This window comes from Chinchilla lanigera, unplaced genomic scaffold (genome assembly GCF_000276665.1).
Source record: "Chinchilla lanigera isolate Chin_1 unplaced genomic scaffold, ChiLan1.0 scaffold00016, whole genome shotgun sequence".
NCBI lineage: Eukaryota > Metazoa > Chordata > Mammalia > Rodentia > Chinchillidae > Chinchilla > Chinchilla lanigera.
Window position 1 is genome coordinate 21,828,887 of NW_004955417.1, and position 23,518 is coordinate 21,852,404.

The window sequence follows — 23,518 nt, forward strand, 5'->3', positions numbered from 1 at the left end:
AGAAAGAAAGAAAGAAAGAAAGAAAGAAAGAAAGAAAGAAAGAAAGAAAGAGAAATACTGTATTCACATGGCATAAAGTTATTACAGGCCCCAAGGTAGATCCATAGAGAGTGCATGCAAAAGGTTCACACTTCAAAATCCTTAAACTGGCTCATGACTGTAATCCCAGGACTAGCGAGGCTGAGGCAGGAGGATAGCTGTGAGCTAGAGACAAGCGTTGGCCACAAAGTGAGTTCAAGGCCAGCCTGAAGTACATAGTGAAACCCAGTTTCACAAAGACCGAAAGAAAAAAAAAAAAAAACCTTAAACTATCTTTGATTTAGATATCTAATTCACACAAAATAGATGGATTTTCCTATATTATCAAGAAAATTCAGGGTTGTAAATTAGGTATCTGGAAGAATAAGTCAAACATGCCTGTCTCCTAACATATAACTCAAACTGCTGTCAATTATACCATGATTTGTAAAACAGCTATACTAAAAAAAAGAAGATAAAAACTTTTTTTCATTTTTGAGTGTATTAAGAAAGAGATTTCAAAACTCTCACACTTTGCCTTTTCTTCCAAAAAGCAAATAATTACTTTTAGGCAGAGCATCTTTCCCCACGGTATTGTTTGTAAACTGTTAGATCTCCACATGTAAGCCTCCTTTAGCTTGCCTAGTTCCAACACAAGTAAGTGATATCATGTATAGTTCCATAAATGCATGGTAAGAAAGGCCTAAGCCTCAGTATTTTTAGCATGCAGTAAGCACAAATGCAATGTTATTTGAGAAAATATTCTTGCTTCTGTACTTTCAATGCTTCATTAAAAACCAGGAAGCATCATTCTATTTGATATGAAATATTATGAAAAAGGACTTTCTAATAGAAGATATATGTATGTGCAGCATATGAAAATAAAGGCCCTTAAATGAAAATAAAGATTATTAAAGAACAATATACAAGACATCATTTCTTCTCTCAGACCCCGCCAAGTCGACCACATTACTGATTTGCCCAGCACATATCCTAGAGGGTAAAAAACTTTACAATTACATTAAGAAATTCAGGGTAGGAAGAATGTTACCCACAGAGACAAATTGTTTTTCTTTTTGTCTTTTTGAGACAAGGTCTTGCTAGGCAGTTCAGGCTGGCCTTGAGCTCACTTTGTAGCCCAGGCTGGTCTCGAACTCACAAAGATCCTCCTGCCTCAGCCTCCCGAGGGCTGGGATTACAGGCACACGCCACCAATTTTGCTGGGCAAAATTTAAAAATGAAAGAAAAAAGAAAAACAGAAATGTCTGCCTGAAAAAAGGGCAACTGTTTGATGACCTGCTTTCAATTAAAACACATAGATCAGCTCTTTTGAGTGCTGCTTGGAGATGAATTTCTCTAAGAATGCAGCAAATGTAATATAAAGTAAGCATATTAAACAATATACCTGGCTGTTTGTCATATGTTAATGTATTATAATGCATATACGTGATAAGAAACAGCTCCTAATGATTACCATTTGTTTTCCTCTGAATCCTTTACATCACCATTAAGTTAATTACAATTTAAATATATCTAGGGTAATATTCCCCATGCATTTTTCATGTACTGATTTATTTTGCATTTTAAAAATTAACGCCTTAAAGGACAATGACTTGGACATTACCAGTAGATAAGTCATGTATTTTCTCTTACAAATGACTGTAATTGTACAAGAAATTATCCCAAAGAAACGGCAAAGCCAAAGAATAACATGTATGAGGAAGTTTGTCAAAGAGGTCCTTATGACTACAAATTGGATGTAGCCCAAATGTTCAATAGGGGATGTTCAGCATTGTATGACATAGCTATGTATGGCAGTGTGGTGCTGACATAAATACTAGAAATTATCTTTGGGTGGGAAAACATGTCCAAAATATACTGTTAAATTAAAAAAGAAAGTTATAAACAGTCAGGTAAATAATCCTATACATATAGATATATATAAGTATATAAAAGATAAATGAGATGTCAAAATATGAACGCCAAAATACTTGTGGGTTGGAATTTAGTGGTTTTTATTGTCTTTAGTGTCCCGTGGTGTCTACCTCTTGCACAGTAAATATGCATGACTCTCAGCATTTCAAAGTGCTACCTTTCTGTTTTGTACTTACACACATAACCACGCATATATTTAGGTGAAACAAATTAACTTTGAAATTGCAGGAAGTCATGCAAGCATTTATTAGCAAGTCACAGCGAGTTAAAAAAAGGAGGCTACGCAATTGTTGTAAGGAGGTTCTGTGGAACCAGCTGGCCAGGGTGAGAATTTCATCTCTTACTTGTTATAAAGGATGACCTCAGGCAAATTAATCTCTCTGCCTCAGTTTCCTCATCTAAATAAAGGGGATAATAACAGTTTCAACGTCAAGAGTTTGAATGAAGATGAAAGGAGTTAATCTAGTAATAAATTAATGGAAGGCACTGAACTTTTAATCCCAGGAACTAAAATGCTAAATGACATAGCAATCACTTCTAAAGATCTATCCATTTATATCAAACACTTTTTTGTGAATGCTTTCCTGTGCAGTTTCAAAAGTAGTGTCACTATTATCTTCACTGAGAATTCAAATTAGATTGCTACAAAGGTAATCTTATATTACCCAATATATTACTAGCTAAACTTAAAATCTCAGATTCTCTAAGGAGCCTTTCATCTAGCAAGACTTTTTTCTATCATGATCAATTAGAAGTCTTGAATGTAGAGTTTTAAACTAAACCACAGGCAAATACAATTGAATAAATCACATTGGCAAAGATTTTATCGTTTTCTCCACACAAAACATCTATTTCATCCCAAATTTTAAAAATAGTTCATTTGTATCTACATTCTGATAAAACTTTCATTTATAATGACTGTCATGCCTTTGTAAGGTGTTATCCAAATTAATTATATTTTTCAAAATATATTTAACTATCCTGAGCACTTCCTGGCTAACCATGATGTTCCATATAAGTACATTTCCACAGCATGAAAGAATTTATCCCTCTCATAATTAACATGCCTAAATTAAATCATCAGCACTGAGAAACCACCTCTTGAAGATAACATGAAAATGACATTTGAGGGGCATGGGTCATTCTGCCTTGAATAACAGTGGCAAAACTCCACCTATCCCGTGTCCTGCACTTAGAGATTCCTTTGTATCATTCCCAAGCACGGATAGCAATCGAAACAAAATACATCCTAAAACCTGCTCCATGACTGCCAAAATAAAATTCGTGTTTCAGACTCCACTTCGTTTTCAAAATGAAGTTAACTATAAATGTCTATAAATGGTACGGCTTCTCCGACAGGACGGGAAGAGCTCAGGGCATCACTGCAGTGATTTGCGGCTCTTTGCCTAACAGTCTAACTCAATGCAGTGGTATCCAGTTTCACGTTTCTCCGGGTTAATCTGTAGACCACTCCAAGAACCCACATCCTGGCCTATAAAAAGGTTCTTGACCAAAACCTATAGGAAAGGAGAATTAAAGCATAGCACTATGGAGACAAGATTTGCTTTTTTTGTGCAAACCAAAAAAATCCCTGATTAAAAACTATTTGTGAGCATTTTTTTTTGTTTGTTTGTTTGTTTTTTGTTTTTCCTCTGGTACCAGGAACCGAACTCACGACCTTGCGCTTGCCAGGCAGGCGCTTTGCCGCTGAGCTAAATCCCCAGCCCCATTGTGAGCGTTTTTGGTAACCAACATGTGCAATCCATCTCTCAGGCTGCTCTCTACCAGAGAAACGTTATGATTCACTTGAGGACTGTGTATCTCAGGAGCGGCAGAGTTTTGTATCAGTTTGCACCTGCGTTTTGAAACATGGGCCACCTTTTGAATACACTTCCCTTCCAACATCTGAAGCTCACTAATGGGTTCCTTTGGGGGCCCGGGTATCTCCTGACTCGGGCAGCCTGTGAAATAAAGAAGCCACACAAAGATATTTCTACAGGAAATAATTAACAGACACCGTGCCCAAGGATACCGTTTCACAGTGCCTACAAACCTACAGCCCAAGTCACTAGATATATCCGCTTCCTCTGCCTGAGAAACCAGGGCCAGCACAACTCTGCCAGACCTCACAAACAGTGGAGCTTACAACACAAGGGAGGAAGAGGGCTCCTAAAAAATGCACAGACCAGTGGAGCCAATACAAAATGAAATTACATTACAACTAAACCACCATTCATCAGTAAAAAAATCAATTGGTACATAAAGAAAAACGTTATCAACAGAGCTTAAAATTACTTTCATAGCCAGTGATTAAAAGGGTAGAAACTTTTGATTTTTCAACTGGGTGTGCTGGTGCATGCCTATAATCCCAGCACTCTGGGAGGAGACAGCAAAAGGATCAAAAAGGCAAGCCCAGGGGCTAGGGATTTAGCTCAGTGGCATGGCACCTGCCTGGCAAGCGTGAGGTTGTGAGTTTGATTCCTGGTACTGGGGAAAAAAAAGAAAAAGGCAAGCCCAAAAACTTATCAAGACCCAGTCTTAAGAAAAAGATATAAAGTTTTAAACTTTAAAAAAAAGAAAGGAAAGGAAAGAAAGGAGAGAGAAGAGAAGAGAAGAGAAAAGAAAAGAAAAGAAAAGAAAAGAAAAGAAAAGAAAAGAAAAGAAAAGAAAGGAAAAGAAAAGAAAAAAGAAGAGTGCTAGACATGTAGCTCAGTGTCAAGTCTCTGGGTTTAGTCCCCAAAACAAACAAAAAAGAAACCAAACATTTCTGGATTTTCCTGATACAACCTGCCTATTTTGGTACCTACTGTACAGATGCACATTAAAAAAGTTGAAAGAAGTTCAGAAAAAATGGTTATTTATGTAGACATTAAGTCAACGTTATCTGTAGCATGACTTAAATTCTACTTTTATTTACATTAAATATGAAGCAAAGCAATAAATCCCCCTTTTCACTTGAGATCATCTTTAGTTTGAAAAGTTCCTGTGGTCCTCTGTCCCTGGTTGTAAAGGCATTCAACACTGTCGTTGTCTGAATGTCTGTCTGCCTGCCAATGGACCGTCCCCAAAGAACATTTTTGCATCTCAATGGACTGCCCAGTATCAACAATCTTTAAACTATAAATTTAACGCCTGCTAAAGAAAGCTGCAAATAACACCTGCATTGTACCATCTTGGTATCGAATTTACAAAATGAACAGATAGTCAGACTTCTTTTGCTTATCTCTCACTGGGCATCAGAGGATCTCAAATGCCTGATAAACATTAATTAACTGAGCTGCACAATCCTGTTCTGACGGCTGAAGGAGCATCGTCTGTAGGAGACAGATGGACAGAGTTCCTGGGAGGCCTCTCTTTGACAGTCACTGGCTGAGCTTGGAACTCCAGGCAGCGTTGGAACGATTCCCATAGGGCCATGGCTCAAATCAAGCAGTGCAAAGCTTAGAGGTCAAAACTGACAAACTCCTATAAATACATTTATAAAGGCAACCAAAGTCCATTTGCAAAAGGTCAATTTTTCCTCCAGGTGCCCTAGAAAGAGTAGTCTACCCACCAAAGGGTTACAGCTTCAGGAGGAACTTGAGCCTAGGAGTTACCTAACTAGGACACTGTTTTGACAGATGACATGGACTACTTCACTGGAATGCTGATTGGCCATAAATTCCTCCTATCGATTTACTCATTAAACTTAAGTGTATGACACTTTATTAGCAGATGAAAATTTCATTTGATACTTGCAAAATTTTTGTGAAATTTAATGACCAATTATTTTGTTCCTGTTCATGTTTTTATCGGGTGAACAATTAAGCTTTCTGTTCTAAAACCCAATTGAAAAATTCCACTGCAAGAATAAAATCCACAATTTATTACCCAGTAATAATAAGAGTAATAAAGTTACACGGGGTATGAGTTTGCCTAAAAATTAATATTTTGTGTAAATGCACATAGTAGAAGAAATGGGTAAGAAAGGGGCTCAAAGTTAAGTGAGTCTGGACTCCACTACTCCGTTTAAAATGAAAAAGAAATACCCACTGGAAAATACAAAACTTACTTTTACTTTTAGCATAGGCCATGTCCAATGTTAACACGTTAACTATAAACCTCTTCACAGAGCCCTATTTCATATCTAAATAAAAACACTCCATTTTTCAAGTAGTAAATTTTGGTGACCACTTTCAGGTGGTTATTCTTGTGTTATATGATCTATTCTAGAAGTTTTAAGACAACATAAATCAAAGTTTTCCTAAGAGCCTGCACTATTTCTAGCAAAGATTCTAAAGGCTTTAATATTACTTCTTATTTAGAAAATACACAAAGGTTTCACAGAAATATTGAGTGGTGAATGGGCAGCAAAAAGCCTAATTTGTATAAAGTGATTAATAAAATATAAAGCCTTTGTCTATGGTTTTGTCACACTCAAAGCACAATGATCAACAGAGGTGACATACACAATTTAATTTTTTTATAACAAGTTCACTTTCACACTAGCACAAGGGAAAAATATAGAGACATTCATGAAAATGCTCATCAATGATCTTACATTTAACACGTAACAAGAGAAAAACACTGATTTAGGGGGGAAAAGGAGGAAAGTACTAATGTTAATTAAGGGAACATTTTGAAATTTTAGCTCTTATATTTCCTTCCTCACTTTCAGGAGTACAGCAAACTGTCACTACTGAACCCCACAAAAAATGTGCCAGGAAGACTAGTATTCTGAAAGCAACATGGCAAGTTGCTCTGACATTCAGCTACTTATTAAGAACATTTCCACTGCTTATCAGCATAGTATTAAACGACTTAAATCAATATGTCTTATGGCATTTTTCCACATGTAATTTTTGATTTCAGTATTTAAAGACGATTGTTAAAAAGTTTTTCGTCTTTGCATTAGAAACTCTATGTTTAAAGTTAACACTAATATACTTTATTAATGCTCTGCTGAATGTTGTATTTACTACAAAATTTACTTAAAGTCTGATACTTTCTATTTCTTAAATTTCTTACTACTACATCCCCAAATAAACATAACTGCCAGCAAAGGAGTTATTTCAAATTTCCATTATCTGAGTCAAATATAAACACTCCATATTTACACTGACCACTGTATTTTATTCAAAACATGTAGACTGTATTGATATATATTTTATTGTGCATTTATAAATTATTACAGGACACTGTCACTAAATTAGGCTTTTACAAGTGTAAGATTAAAGTGCACTATTTTGCCTTTAGTAGACACCACATGGATATTTTGCTAAGTTTTCCCTCATGATGGAGCATGCTGATTGAGAAGACTGCATTTGCTTTGATAACTCAAAATACCAATTTCCACCACCGAAGTAGAGTTTGTGTCAAATTCACAATCAGAATGCTTCTTAATTTTCTCAGATGTGTTAAAAAACTCCTTAGCTAATATGTATACACCTCAAAAACTTTAAATTCAGGGCCAAGGATGTAGCTCAGTGGTGTAGCCACCTGCCTAGCAAGCATGAGGCCCTGAGTTCAATTCCTAGAACAACAAAAAAATTTACTTCAGTTATTAAACTAAATTTTGCACAACAAACCAAACTGGCTATTCTTCCTAGTCTTAATATCCAATAAAACCAGTGCTTTTTAAAAGCACTTATCAAATGCAAAATGTGAGTTTTGAAGATTCAGAGTTTACTGAAATCACAGAAGAATGATTAAAAGCTTGTATAAAAATGTGTACATTTAAATTTCATTTTCTCACTACTCTGAAATGCAGGAGATAGTGCGTTTAGAGACTGTAAATCACAGGGTGTGTGGTAGGGAGATTAATGCTGAAGATTTCCTACTTCAGCAGCTACCAAGGAGGAACTGAAAAGACAGTTGTAATGGTGCAATAGAAACCAAATGACAGGGAATTACAGAAGTAGAAGAATTGAAATCAACAATTTTTTAGAAAAGTATCAGCATCGTCGGCCTCCTCAGGAAATGTAACAAAATCACTCAGGTTTTTACTTCACTGTCTGGTCATTTATTTAGTATTTCAAGTTCTTAAGGTGCACAAAAGGTAACAGAAAAGGTATGCCAAAAATACTCAAAAAGAGTCAAACAATTTGGCATCAAATGCAGACACCATGGATGAAGACCCTTTAAAAAGGTAAATGGAGGGGCTGGGGATTTAGCTCAGTGGCACAGCGCCTGCCTGGCAAGCGCAAGGTCATGAGTTCAATTCCTAGTACCGGAACAAAACAAAAACAAACAAACAAACAAAACCAGGATGCCAGGGGCTTCTGTGGAGACTCTGGAGCAGAATCTAGTCTGTGGCTTTCTCCAAGACCCTGGTGTTGCTGCAAAAAGGTGAATGGAAGAGCACTCCAGGGATGTAAGCGGAAGGCATCCAAGTGCCACACTCTCAAGACATGATGTAAAACTACCCAATGGTGGACTTCATTCCTTACCACTGGAAGCGAAATTAACAAAGCTTCTGTCTCATCCCAGCCTTACCACCAGAAGCCAGGGTCTCCCGAGACCAGAAGGGTATAGACAGCTAAGAAAACAATAACTAGGGCCGGGAATATGGCCCAGTAGAATCACGCCTGCCTGGCAAGCACAAGGTCCTGAGTTCGATTCCTAATACCAAAAAAAAAAAAGAAAAGAAAACAATAACTATTTACAGTTACACAAAGGCGGCTCCATAGAGCTATCTGAAGGAAACTCACTGCCTCAAATCCTCTCTTGAAAGGCACAGGAACTATCTCTCCTGTTTCCCCAGTTACTAGTAATAAACTTGTTCCTTCTCTGCAGAAAAGGTTCTTTGCTTCTTACAGGGGCCGTCCCAACCTTCTCTTAGCTCTAGGGCACGGCTACAGGCAGAAAAAGTAACAGCTTCTGTCATTTACTGTGCCCCTCTAAGGGGCAGGCCTCAGCTCCACTGTGGAGTACTTAACAGCGCAGGTGGACTTCAGAGTAACCTGCAGGAAAGGAGAGCAAAGCGGCCAACCCGACCTGGCGCAGGGCAATGTTTCTCTCCAGCCGGACCTCAGTGGTTTCCGATCTGCAGTCCCCAGTACTGGACTGCCTGAACCCTATTTCCTAACTGCATATTTTGTGCGGCTTAGCCTGTTTCTGATCCTACTTTTGAAGCATGAACAAAGCTTCAAAATCATCACAAACCTCAAAACTTTCTCGGCATTCAGGTGAAAGGCTATAATTGTGCGGCCTTAGGCAAAACCCAAGTATCACTTCCTGGGAATTTGTGAATTTTCAGAAACGAAATTATTTCCTGACAGAGTTAAGTCTACACAGCATGGACAGAAGAAATGCAGCTATTATTTTATAGGAGGCTTTATTCTACTTTTCCACCTGGGATACTGTCTTTCCCCCCTAAAAGGTCTTGACCGTATAAAATGTGCAGTATTCTTCTTTGTATAGTCTTCATACCATTCCTGTCTACACTTCTCTTATTATTCTCACTCTTCTCAGCAAATAAACAACACCGTTCTTCGTGCATATCTATACCAAGGACTTTTTAAAACCACCATCAGTATCTGCATCTTACCCAGGAGTTTACTTGCTCAGGGATTTCAGCTGACTTCCTTATTAATCATCGTGTCTCACACCACCTTAAAATGTAAACGTCACTTACTTATTTTAATGTCACAGATGTGCATCCTTCTGGGATTCCAAACCTTTTTCCAAAGGCAGCTTTGTGGTTTTGCATAATCACCAGGAATAATTAACCGGCATTCAATCTGAGCTGAGAGCAAACACACGCGAGCCACTGCCTACCATAGCATCAAGGGTGTGTGCAGTACACACAAGCACACATGAGCTACTTTCTACCACTTTACCCTCCTATATGTAAATCGCTACATCTGACGTAGCTCATTTGATTTCTCTCTCTACAACATAATACTGAGTGTAGAGCGTGTGAGATGCCCCTGCGTTCCTTTGAAAATATATGAATTATTGAAAAATTAAACCTTCCTACCCGTAACAGGGACTGGGATTCATCCTTGGACTTGCTTTCTGCTGATGCAGGGTACTGCTGGGTCAGGGCCCCAGCCTTCTCGCCACCGGCCGGCACCCCCTGCAGGAATCCCTTGGTCTCCACAGCCAAGCCATAGATGGGTCTTCCCAAATGGGCAGCTTCTACGCTGGGGCTGTCCCTCAGAGTCTTTGTCTGGTCTTGGGTGCTCGACACGGGCGTCAGAAGGCCCAGGCTTGCCTGAGTGTAGGACGGACTCCCGCGAAGGACGTCGGCCCCTCTCCACGTCACACCCCGCAGGTCTTCACTGGAACTCTCAGTCCAAACTTTCTCTTTCAGTCCCTCCTTCTCTTCTAGCTTCTCCCTCTTCACCACACTCTCGCACACTGGCTCTCCCATTTTAGAGTCTGGGTTTAGCAGACTGTAGACCTTCAGGTCTATCTTGGGCTCCTCCTTGATGGCGGAGATGGCGTGCCCGTCCTCCTCGCCGTTGGCTGTAGTGATGTCCTGTTCCTGGCAGTGAACCGTGTTGAAGTGCTCCAGTAGTGACTGAGTGTCGCCAGCTGTAAAACTGCACTGACGGCATTTGTAGCAGCTGTGTGCTCTCCTGGAAGAGAAGAGAACAGTCAGTGGAGACGCGGCCATCGGGAGGAAGGACTTTTGTTTCGTTTAAGCACCTCAACTCGATTCCAAGCAGTGTCGTAGGCAGAATGAAATACCATCTTCTCAACGCTCAGACAATGGCATTTAATTAACTGGCACTTTCTGTTCTGTATAAAGAATGTGAGCTCTTTTAATGTATCAGCAGTAACAGGTACACACATATGCACACATGCACATGCACACACACACACGCACACACAACCTCGTGCGCACACATTCCAGATGATTAGCATTAAAACTGGTTGGTTGGCTTTGCTACCAAGTCACTTGCTCTATCTGTTTTATCTTGGTGGATAATCATCAATGTCTGTATTAGTGAAATCAGTATGTATTTATATGTGATTTCATCAATGGACTTTTCACTTCCAGTTCATTTGCACTAAAGTGAGGGTTTTCTTCTCATAAATACACATTTCTACTGCTGAACTGATTTGTATAGCTTTTCCATATATTAAAAGCTACTCTAAGTGATTACAGTGTTCATTGCTAGCATGAATTTAAATCCATTTAGTGGATGAAATATGGTTATCTGATCTACCTTATCCAGAAAGTAAAATGTCTTAAAAATCCAGGACTTTTCTATATAAATACTGCTGCCTATAAGGACACATATATATTCAACAAATTGAATATCTACTGGCCATCAAACAGCAAAATTTCCTACAGAGATATGCTCACTAAAAGGATGTACAGGTGTGTGCTTTCTTTTATGACAGCATAAAAAAAGGAAAAAACTTATTGTCCAATTTCACAGCATCTTTGCTGTGAGAGAGAGAACAGTAACTGCTACTTTAGTACTCAGGTTTGATTAACAAAGAACAGAGATACCGCATTGAAAAAAAGCATACTAGAAAGGTATACAGATGATCTGCAAAAAGGTCATCTTTCTTCAATGAATAAAATGTCTTAACTGGGTCTCTAAGAAAATAGTACCTGAAATATTTTCTACTTCCTTTGTATAAACTTAGAAGTTACCAGCAAAGCAACAAAATGAGTTTTATGAGCTACTGCTTCAAGCTACTGTAGGATATGTAATTATACATTTAATTTTACATAGTCATCAAAATACTGCTTATTCAAGGACAGGATACCTACAGTACTGGTGAATAAAGAATACATTTTCTTGCCTACCTGGTGCTTATATAGTCTCTTCGGGAATGCTTCACATAAAACTAAAAAACCACATATAAGTATGTAAGTACAAAGGATAATATATACTAAGAATCAACAGATGGAATCAGAGTGGGGTAGTAGGGCTGCTTTGGGAAGTCAGGACTTTCTGAGCGAAGTATTTAAATGCAAAGGATGAAAAGGAGCTACTCTTGTTGGAGGAAGAGGAAGGGTAAACAGCACACTATAGCAAGCCTGGGATACTGCAAAGAGGTCACTTTGTCTGGAGAGTAGCAAAGAGGAAGAATGCAAACCTACAAGCTAGACGGTCATCTACAGCATTTGCTCTTGGTCATAGTGAGAAGACTGAGTAACTTTGACAATTAAGAGAAGCAGTAAGCAAGGTATTTGGGTACAGTGAGATGCATGTTTTAATCACTTCAGGAATGTGAGTTTCTGTATTAATAACCTTGCTCCCATTAACAACTCAAGCCCAGTGATGGAAGTTCCAAAAATGTTTCTATTTTGTAGAAGTAAAATTCAAGGATATAATCAAATCATAAGAAGTATTTATAGGGGTAGCACATTATTCAGAGTGAACATTTTGCTGAACAAATACAGATATTTAATGTTCACTTTTTACAAAAGATTGTTTTCCATCTCGTCTTCTGTATTTTTCATTATTTGAGTAGTACAGATAAATACAAGTGACATAATTTGCTGATAACTGGCCACAAAATTAATTTTTCAAAAGAAGATGATTTCTGACCACGAGTAAGATCTGTTATCACGGTCAAGGCTAGAAAAGGCAAAGACATGGTTCAGGTCACAAATGATAATAGAGACAACCTGAATCCAGGACCTGGAATCTTGGAAATTTCATCCAAAGAACCATCATATTAACATCACCGTTTAGGACACTTCAATGAGAAATAAACTCATCTATCCAAAATTATACAAAAAGCCTTGTACTTCGGAAGCCAGAATGTGCAAACACAAAAATGTGTTTATCAAAATGAGTAAAGCCAAAATACCTTATTTATGATAATCTACACACTCTATTGAGTCATGAAAATGTTAAAGTAAACAAACCAACTTCAGGAAGTACATTAGCAAGCTCTGAGACAGTTCTAAGGAACCCACCCTCCCACCTTGGTCCTGAGTATCTGGTTCCTTGACATGGTGATAGCTCTGCTGGAGTATATAATATAATTCCCACCTAGACATTAAAACTACATCATCACTGTCACTTCTACCCAAATGGGAGGCTCTAGTGCAGAATTTCCAAAGGATCGTAGAGATATCATTTTCTCAAAGGCTGTAAACACTTGGACAAGAAGAAGAAGAAAGGATCAGCATACAAGAGGAAAAAATGCAAGAGTCTAGAGAACTACGTGGCAAAATTTTATTTTTAAAAGGGAAGAATAGGGCACGGTTCACTGGTGCAGTGCTTCCTGAGTGTGTGCAAGCCGTGGACTCAGTCTTCAGCACAACAAAAACGAAACAGACAGAGAAAAGGGCAGATGCTTAGTTTTTGCTGCAGAAATGCTGCAGCACAGTGAAGAGTGTGGACTCAGTGCCAGAGTTTCCATCTCGACTCTGAATTTAACAAAAGATGATCTCTGGAATAATGTGCTGAGCCTGTCTCGATGTCTCCTCTGTGAAGGAAAAGAATGGTATGCTTCGGTATGGTTCTTGTGAATACTACGTAAATAACACCAGTAGCAGCTAACTCAGTAAGAGTGAACAGTGTAGATCCTAAAATTAAAGCCCCTCTCTTCCTTGCGAGTCTGCAGTCTATATTCTGCAAATTTCAACTCACAAGCTGGTATTATGGCATCATTTTTTTCTCCAAATCTCAACTCTCAACTCTCTCTGTCCCGCTCTCTCTCTCTCAGCGCTGGGGATATAACTCAGCAGCATAAACACCTGCCTGGCAAGTGCAAGGTCCTGAGTTCAACTCCTAGTACCAAAAAAAAAGAAAAAAGGAAAGCTCAGTGGTACAGCGCCTGCCTAACAAGTGCAAGGTCCTGACTTTGATTCCCAATACCACACCTCTCTCTGTGTTTTTTAGAAACAAGACCTCACTATGTAGTTCAAGCCAACCTTGAACTCATTATGTAGCCCAGGTGGGCCTTGAACTCACGGCAATCCTGCCTCAGCCTCCCAAATGCTGGGATCACAGGTGTGCACCAATGTGCCCAGACAGCTTTGTTCTAAAATCCAAGCTTCCTTACTTACTTACGATGTGATATTTTCCCTTTAAGACATTACTAATAGAATACATTTTAAGCCTTTTATTTCACCTAGTTGTAGGCATAGACCTCAAAGACTGAGCCTTTTGCAGTTTACCATTTAAATGTCAATCTTCACTCTCTTCTCACTAGTAACAGTCGAACTCCACACCTTAAGGATTCTAAAACATAGGTATAGTGTATTGGAAGAACATGCCCTGCATTTCATGAAAGCCTGGGAGATAAGGGATGTGTTGCAGGCACCTTCATTAATGTAGGTCAGAATATGATATAGCTAGTAATACAACCAAGTAATTGACATTACATAGATTTGATGTCTGCTTATTCTGCAACCTGGTAGACACTAGATCCACCCTCATTCCCTCACCGAAGAGATGAGTGTACCCAGCTTTTACCCATCATTTCACCTGGGCCTACTCCCAACCACACAGCGTTCTGGGCCGCACTCCAAATTGAGCTCATCACGTAGTATAACTCCAGATTCGGTGTCTAGGACTTCTCGATTTCCTGCTCTCAGGTTCTTGCCCCACTAAAACTCCCCCGACAGGTCCCAGCAAGAGCTCCTCCCATCTGCCCCATGGAGAAGCTTCTGACTCAACCAACCTAGACGGAACCATCCACAAGAAGGTGCCAGAGAACCGTGGAATTTGGAGAAAGCAGGAAGGGGGCAGCTATCAAAGGTAACTTTTTAGAAAGGATTAGGTTTTATATTGAAGAGAAAACCAGTTTATTAGGAAAGATGTTAAAGTTCTACAGACAAGTTCAACTCACATCGCTTGTCTTTTGAGAGTTCAAAGCATTCACAGGTATGTGAACTCTCAAGGCACTGAAGGCTAAAGCGCACTTTACAGACAGTAAAATGCAGAAATAGGCCCTGCCCATTTGGTTTACGTCAGTCACGATGGAGTGTTCTCAGATCAGTGTTCTACTTCTCTATTGTCTGCTTCCTAACTTTTTTATACTATACAGAAATAAACAATGATTGGCAGCCTAGAGGCTGGGGAATGTCTTCTAACTAACAGAAGAAAGACTGAGGCAACAGTGGTCTGCAAAACAAGCCTCACAGTACAGATTCCAAGGCCTCTGCACCCTCCTGAATCAGCATATCATGGACATAACCAAAGACTCTGAATTTTTAACAAACTCTGCAGAGGACAGCAATGCAGGGACCAATATCTATCTAAAAACCATGACTAGACACTAACGATTCTGAACAATCCAATGAGTAAACTCACAAGACCTCTCCCACCCCTAAGACTTGAATGAAGTGTGGATGATGCCCTTTCTCTCCTAGTTCTTCAGAATCTGAAGATGCCGGGTAGGACGACCTCTTAGGAGAGAGTAAAGCTTAACAGAGAAGCTGTTAAAGGGCTCAACTACTCAAGCTTTCAGGGGCCACTGAAAACTACAAAGTGAAGGAGAAAGGGCAATTCACTACAAGCACTTTCATGATAACACTTCCTCTCTCTTTGTATCAGTCCCAAATAAATGATAGAAAGCATATTATGAAGACATTACATATAAGCTTTTCACTAGCCTGTACAAACACCAAGAGCAGCATTCTCAAACTCCACCATGCCTAACAATCAGCCGAGGAGCTTGTTAAAAATCCAGATTCTGACTCTGGAGTCCAGGGTGGTGTCTGATTGCCTTTGTAATGAACTCACAGATGAACTTAGTGTGCTCGGTTCCCAGACCACATTTTGGGAGGCAAAAACCACACAGGCATGTTCCCAAAGAACTTCAAGATAGGTACGAATTCATTTGCAGTGATCTTTCAGTCCTTTGTAGAACTTTCCCAAATTGTTTTAAGAATGAGCATGATCATTTTGCCACTTAGTAAAGCACAAACGATACCACCCGTTTCTGAGACTCAATACTAACAGATTTCTAAATTAAGAAGATAAATGTGAAACTGTCCTGAGTAATCCCCAAACCAAACCAGGTTTACCATTTCACTGTTCGGCAACTGTCACTCAGGGTCATTGAGTGCTGGGCCATTTCTATCCATTACTCACGACGAGCACACAAACATTACATTCCCAGACTCCCCTCAGAGAGGAAGAAGCTGAAGCATTGAGAGGTTAATTCAAATACTACTGAGGCCAAGACTTAGTATTTAATATTTCTGATCTTGTCTATGGTTACTGCTTCATGTCTATCATTTGACAGTTAATGCAATGTTCAGGAATTAGGTCCTAAAAGAGGTAGGCATATTTTCTGACACATATCATTTTCGCAGCAATGATGAACAATATTTTCAATGCAACGCCATACCTCCAAAAAATAAGATAGCTGCAAGCCCTGGCATAAAACACCATTCACGTATAAGAGGTTAGTCATCGTGAAACTACATTAGCTTGGACTACCCTCTAACCTGCTAAATGCATTTTATTTTATCAGCTTCAATATGAAAACTTCAAAGACATTCAGCGAATTTTTCTTCCATTTCTCAGGACCCACCCTAACCACCCCCTCATCCATAAAGACTTCCCAAGTGACTCCGTCCAAGAGTAACCCTGAAGTCCTCTGCATTAGTCTAAAAGTTTGTTTCCATGTTCAGATTTTTTACACAGTATCTTTTATTAAAATCTTGGTTGTAGATTGCTTTATAGCTATACTGTAATTGTCCTAAGATTAAGATCAAAGCTCACACATCTCTGTATTCTTTCCACCCTAGAACATCAAGATAGACAGGAAATATGTGCTCAGTAAACACAGGAATGCACAAGCAGCTCTGGAGATGTTCAAGGTGCTGTGAAAGGTATAGAATCAGAATCAGCAGAGGAATATTAAAAGCTACACACATACACATTTTACAGATACACATTTTGAGTGTTACTCAGGATGAATTCTTTATTTAAAAACTCGAAGAACTTTCAGCTGTATTAAGCTCAACCAATATAAAAGTTACCACAAACACTGTGTATGCTTTGTATTAATTTAAATTCTATCCTCTCCTGCCCACTGGAGAACAAACATTCTCCTCATGCCACCTGAAGAAAAAAAGATGTCATTTGTAGGTCACATTAGGTTAAAGGTGCCAGATAAATAGTTAAATTAGAGTAAGTTAGTATAAGTATGCCTCAAGCAATATTTGAGATATATAAAATCTCAGTGATCCATGCACTAATGGACAATTAGAAAAAAATTTTAAAAACTTTTATTGGAGAGTTAATTATCCTTTCTCTCTGGGAAAATGACAAAAATACAAGAAATTGAGCTTCCTTCTTAGGACTTAGATTTTTTGGTGTGAAAAAAATGGTATATATTTTATTTTACTTTATAGAATTTTCAAGAGTGATAAAAAGCATTTGTTTTATCATTCCAAATTCCAATGTTTTTTCCTAACACTAGCATTTCACTCATTAGTAGAGATTATTATAAATTACTTTCACAATTCAGCAATGGTTACGGAATGTCCCAGTGGAAAGTATCAGCTAAAATATGCTATTCATTGGTTACACTCTGATAACAGTATTTCCACTTTCACAGTAAACCTGGCAGGTTAAATGGAAAGCACAGCTCTGAGTGACATTTTGGTTTTCTTCTTTAAATGCTAACCTCCTTAACTTTATGTCGTCCCTTAAAAAGCTCCCCTTTCCTGAATAACGCTACTTCATTTTGAATAATCTGAACCACAGTTTTTCATTCTTCCACGACCCAACATGGAGTACCAAAGTAAATGAACGAATTGTAAATACTGTTCTGATCCATCAGACTTTGAAAAGTATTGTTTGGTAATTATGGTAGCAAACAATTATGGATAAATTATAGCAGAAGTAAAATAAATAAAGGTAAATAAGTATTTAAACATAGTTAAGTAGATTCCACATCTAATAAAGCTAGTTATTCCTGTAATATGTACTCAGGTGGCACAAAAGTCTGTAACGTGTGGTACATCACAGTAATGCCACTGTAGACGCAGATACGAAAGACAGGTGATGAAAGTATCTGAAAAACAGTCAAAAATACAATTGCAGTGAAACAATATTTAGCCTTAGTTAACTGGGTAAGGAGTCCACAGAGTAGAGCCTATTCTAAGAAAACCTGAAATTCTGAGTAAGATTATGTTCAGCCCACTCATTACATTTTTAAACTGAAATGGTCTGATTAAAGTTCCCTCATTTGGAGTCACAGGCTTTTGGGTGGGAGACAGTAAATTTTATCTTCAAGCGGATAAACTTTGTCTTAAGATTAGAAGAAAATACAGCTAATGTCATATCTGAAAAATTTTCAAGTTATGACTCACTTTGAAAAGGAAGACAAAAACTACAAAATATTCAAAATAGAGAGATAAGCCTTTGTATAAAACAGAAAGCAAGCAAGGGATGGGAAATAATTCATATAAGCTAATTTGCAATGAAAATCAAAACCAAAATTTATCTTATTCCAGACTGGATAACTGTTCTTACACAAGTTTTCAGGGTCTTTCTGAAATTTCTTACAAATAATGTACAAAAATAAAGGTGACAGCAGTATGAGTGATTTTCTTGATGGATTATTACATCCTGGGTAACTTTTTGTTTCACAAAGGGGATTTTTTCAATGGAAACATTATGCCCATTTTTAGTTATTACAGGCAACTGACTGTAATATTCTTTTTAAAAATATGACATAGGACAAACACAAATCTAAACATAATCATAAGAGCCCTCACCCTTTTAGAAACTCTATACTAATGTACTATGTAGATAGCATTTTCAAATGTGCTGACAATAAGCTGGTTAACATAAGAATCTACACTTAAGAGCTAGCAAAGCACATAGTCTATGTTCTTTCAGAGTTCTTTTAAGGTGAGGCCTGAGCAGCAACTACATTAATTTGACCATTTACTATATCCAGTCTTAATTATTTTAGCCTGAGTCTGCGTACTTTATGTTAAATCTATTTGTAAATCCCCTAGCAGACAGATGCTTGTCACCACGCATATACGCTACCAAAAGGGACGTACAATTACCCACTTTCTAGCCAACAATGAACACTTCAATATTTGGAAGTGGATAATAATTATATTATGGGTTTTATATAGTTCATTAATAATAAGGAAGATTAAGCATTTATTCTTATATTTACTAGACATGCACACTGATGAGAACTGATGCCTAATCATTTATTTTAAAACTTTATCATACAATTATATATATATATATATATATATATACACACACACACACACACACATATATATATACACACACACATTTGTATCTGGGACTGGAATAAAACCATTTACTATGATTTTATATAGCTAGCTAACTAGATAGAAATACAGGAAGACAAAGGTTTATACAAGAGACACAGATTATATGTAAAAAAGAAAATAAAATTTATATAGTACAGCTGAATATATTTATATGAATACATATGACTACATATGCATGTACATATATAGTCACATGACTAGACATAGGGATATATGTATATAGTTTTGTTTTGCTAGCTTTTCATATAAAATGTTATACAGCTGCAAACAGTCTTTGTTATTTATTTTTATGTGTGCAAATGCAGCCAAAATTATAAGACACATAGTCATTTAGCCAAATTAACAACAGCATAATATTCCACTGTACATAAATTCTACAAATTATTTAATTAACCTCCTATGCATAGACAGTTGAGATTTTTGTTCCTGCTTATTTATTCTTATTTTTGTGTTGACTGTTGTACTCTTTCAAGAACTACAATAATGAATATTGCTGCACAGATTCTGCACATTGCTGCACAGATTCTGCACTATCTCCATTTAAAGAGCTTCGTGGAAAGACTGCAATCCATGCTCACCGAAAAGATGAACATTTGACATAGTCAAAAATGGCCAAATTCATTTTCTTCAGTCATGCACATTGGCCCCTTCTGTCTTTTATAATGTTCGTATCTGAAAGGCTATGTTTGCTAAGATTAATAAAGTGATCTTATTTCTCAGTTAGGGTTTACCTCATGTAACATCATCTATACTTATCTTTTATCTAGTTGAATTATACTGAGTCAAAGGAAGTGTTTTATATGATACCATTTTTCTGAAATTTCACTTCATTTTTCTGCTTAATTTGTATCATTTTATAACTATTCTATGTGTACTTGAAGAAAATATACGTTCTCCAGTTGTTGCACAGAGAAATCATATCCTTTTGTTAATTTTTTTTAGTTTCTGGATTTATCATTTTTAAATTTTTTTTATTTTAAAAATTTAAAAAATGACAAAACAACAATGAAGACAAAATCAAAGCAACACAAAAACAACGAAAATGATACATGGCCTCCAGACAAAATGATAGAAATTTACCACAGTTGCTAAATTACATACTGTTATCTTCAATGAAGCTACTCAGTCCATTAGACATAAGAATGTAAGACTGATCAAATAAAGACAGTAACAAGTAAAAAAAAAATTAAATAATTTTTTAAAAATTGGAAATGATGCAGAGCTTCACCATACACAATGGTAGGAGTTCAACAATGGTTCTTATAGTGCATACTGTTTTCAGATCAGTCATTCTAATTACCATATTCAAGCATGTAAAACTGGTCAAGAAAAAAGAAAATTTTAAACATTGACTGTTCCTCTCACCTTTTATTAATTTTTATTAAGCTACAGTTAATAATTTTTTTGCCAAATCTTTTAAATTTTGAAAGTTTTTCTGCTGAACATTAAGTTTCTTAAAATTTACCACAGGAATTGTAGTTTCTCATATTTTCTCTGTAGTTCCTCTGCCTTTTGATTTGCATTTTTATATTTATACTTTATCCTTTTAGAATTATTGTATATAATAAATTAAACCTCTTACCATTATTGCACTGTCTTAAACTCTAAGTTATATGAGATCGATACAGGCAACTCAATTTTCCTTTGGTTTATATTTTCTGGTATAACTCAATCTCTATTCCTTCCAACCATCTAGAGACCTGCGTTTTAAGTGGGTATCCCGTAAACAGCATGTAGCTGAATTTTCTTTTCTAATTAGTCTAAAACTATCTTTACAATGAGAAACTGAATACACAATGTTTAGGATCTTAGATATGTGGGCATTTTTAATCATTTCACTTTTGAAGTAATATTTGATGTTTCTCTTTTATCCTTTCTTTGCATTTTATGAATGTTCTTTTCTTTGCTGTTCCATTTTTCCACTCTGTAGCTGTTAAAGTTACATAGCGCTCATCCCTACTTTTTATTAGCTAGTTTTCAATTTTTCCAAGTAGGCATAAGAAAAATCCTAATTCACTACCTCCAGACAACTGAAGCATCAGAGAACACCTCAGATATGGTCATTTCCCTCCAAACTTACGTTATAGCATTCTTTCAGCTTTTCTCTTATTAAGCTGTATCAGTGAAGGAGCTTATATTTAGATTTATCCAGGTGTTTCCCAGGTCTCTACTCACCTAAAAAGCTTTAGCTTTCATTCTTGGAAGATAGTTTTGATGGGTAAGTAATACTGGCTCTGTGTGTATGTGTGTGTGTGTGTGTGTGTGTGTGTTTTCTGGTTTGGGGAAGTCCTCAAAAGCATTCAATATTCCTTCTTCCACTTTCCAATATTGCTCACAAAAAGTCTGTCAACTTGTCTTTTCTGAGTAGTTAATTTATTGCTTTTCTCTAGTTGTTCTAAAGGACGTTTCTGCCTTGGCTCTTTAACTTTTATAATAATGCATTTATGCTTGAGTTTATTTGTATGTATCTTCACTAGCGCATGCTGTGCTTCTTTCTATCTATATATTCATGTCTTTCATCGAGTCTTAAGAACAACCTACTGCCATTTTCTGCTCAAATACTGGTTGCTTATCCTCAATTATCTGTATTTTCTTCTGGAACTCTACTTATAGCTCATTACATTTCCATATCTTATTCTCTGCCTTTGATACTTTCTATCTCTTTAATCCTTCCTTAATATCCCATCTAATGTCTCATTCTATTTAACTCTTTTGTTTTTCATCATTTTTAAATCTCTCATTTAACTTATCCTGTATTTTAAGTTTTAACAATTACATTTTTCAATAAGAAGTACTATTTGTTTCATTTTTGGTTCTCTCTGGTAATTCATGGGTTCATTTTGCTTGATCAGTTTTGTAATAATAAATTTCACTTCTCTATAAACACTTACTATTTATTATCTCGTAACTGAAAACTCCTGTATCTAAACCACCTGGGTGCCTAAATACATTATTTCTGCTTTATGCTAATTTCATATGTGACTGTCCATAAGGTACATTTTTCTAATAGTGTGCTCATATAAGATTATTTTAATCCTCCAATAACTCATAGGTAGAAATGTGATTACTTTTCTGTAGACAAATTTATATTTCTATCTCCCAGAAGACAGAGGGAGTCAGCCAATATGGAATGACCATCTTCAAGATCCCAGCCTGCAGTGAAGCTCATAGATCCCTCCCGCATCTCCGCAGGTGACTCCAGCCTTACTGTCTTGGCAAGACTGAGCCATGAACATGGGCATCTGTCCTCCACACAACCTCACACCCTGTGCTTCCTGCTCACTTCGCTCTACTCTGGGCTCTCCTCCCTCTTGGTGAAAGGGATAACACAAGCTTCAGAAACTCCCCTTCAACTGTGGGAGCCTGTCAGTGTATTACAAAGTATGTTTCATCTAGCACAATTGTTAAGGAAATAGTCCATTCACTTGTACCACAAATGTAACTTAGAACACTGACACTTTTATGAGAATGGTAGTCAGGAGACAATGGGTACCACATGAAATTAAGTAACAAGTGATAACAAATGCAACAGAGAAAGATTCATGAGTGGAATATAGTCATTCGGTCATAAGGTGAAATAGGAGGCATCATAGGTAAATATAAAACATTAACAAAAAAAAATTGACTAAACTTGGTTACTGACTGGATAATGTTTCCAGTCCAACTCAGGCTAAAGGTAATTTTTATGGAAAATCCCCATGCAGTGGAACTCATACACAGGTCCACACCTACTATCCTGCTTCTTGGCCGCAGTTATTGTAGGGGTGAATGATTTCACATATTGTGTAGTTCTAGATTCATGCTAATTTTTAGTACACTATTAATCTTGTATCCACAGCACACAAAAGCAGAAAATATTCCCTAACATAAATATAGAATTGTAGGTAGACATTTTGCAACATGAATAGGAAGGAACATAAATTTAACTAGAAAGATACTATTGTGTTAAGGTAAAGGTGTCCTCTTTATCTTCAAAATGTGGCATTTGGGGAAAATGCTTTGATGGCAGATCAAGTTTTGCACTTGTATGTTACTATTTCCTTTCATACCCCTGGGGCATCCGCTGTTCAACTTTCAGCAAAGTTTCTGTATACTTCCTCCTCCTCCATTGTAAGGCTCTACATTTCAAATATTTCTATAAGAATTTGCAGACCAGGGGGCTGGGGATTTAGGTCAGCGGCAAAAGCGCCTGCCTGGCAAGCGCAAGGTCGTGAGTTCGGTTCCCGGTACCGGAGAAAAACCAAAAAAAAAAAAAAAAAAAAAATTTCAATGATGAAAAAACATATAGCGGTACCTTAGTTCATGAATTTAATTCTTTCCACAATTCTGCTCACAAACTGAATTGGAGAACCAAATCAAATTCAATAGTTAGGT

The 23,518-nt window shown here is 37.2% G+C and overlaps 1 protein-coding gene across 8 annotated transcripts in view; it reads right to left on the minus strand.

Moving 5' to 3' along the window:
* The window catches only part of Trps1 (trichorhinophalangeal syndrome I), a 238,593-nt gene that overhangs the window by 154,342 nt on the left and 60,733 nt on the right, over positions 1-23,518 (minus strand). For all 8 annotated transcript variants that reach the window (XM_005381891.2, XM_013512791.1, XM_005381890.2 and 5 more), the window contains one exon: positions 9,914-10,517. In XM_005381891.2, the coding sequence (XP_005381948.1) occupies positions 9,914-10,517 (604 nt within the window). The remainder of the gene's footprint in view (positions 1-9,913; positions 10,518-23,518) is intronic.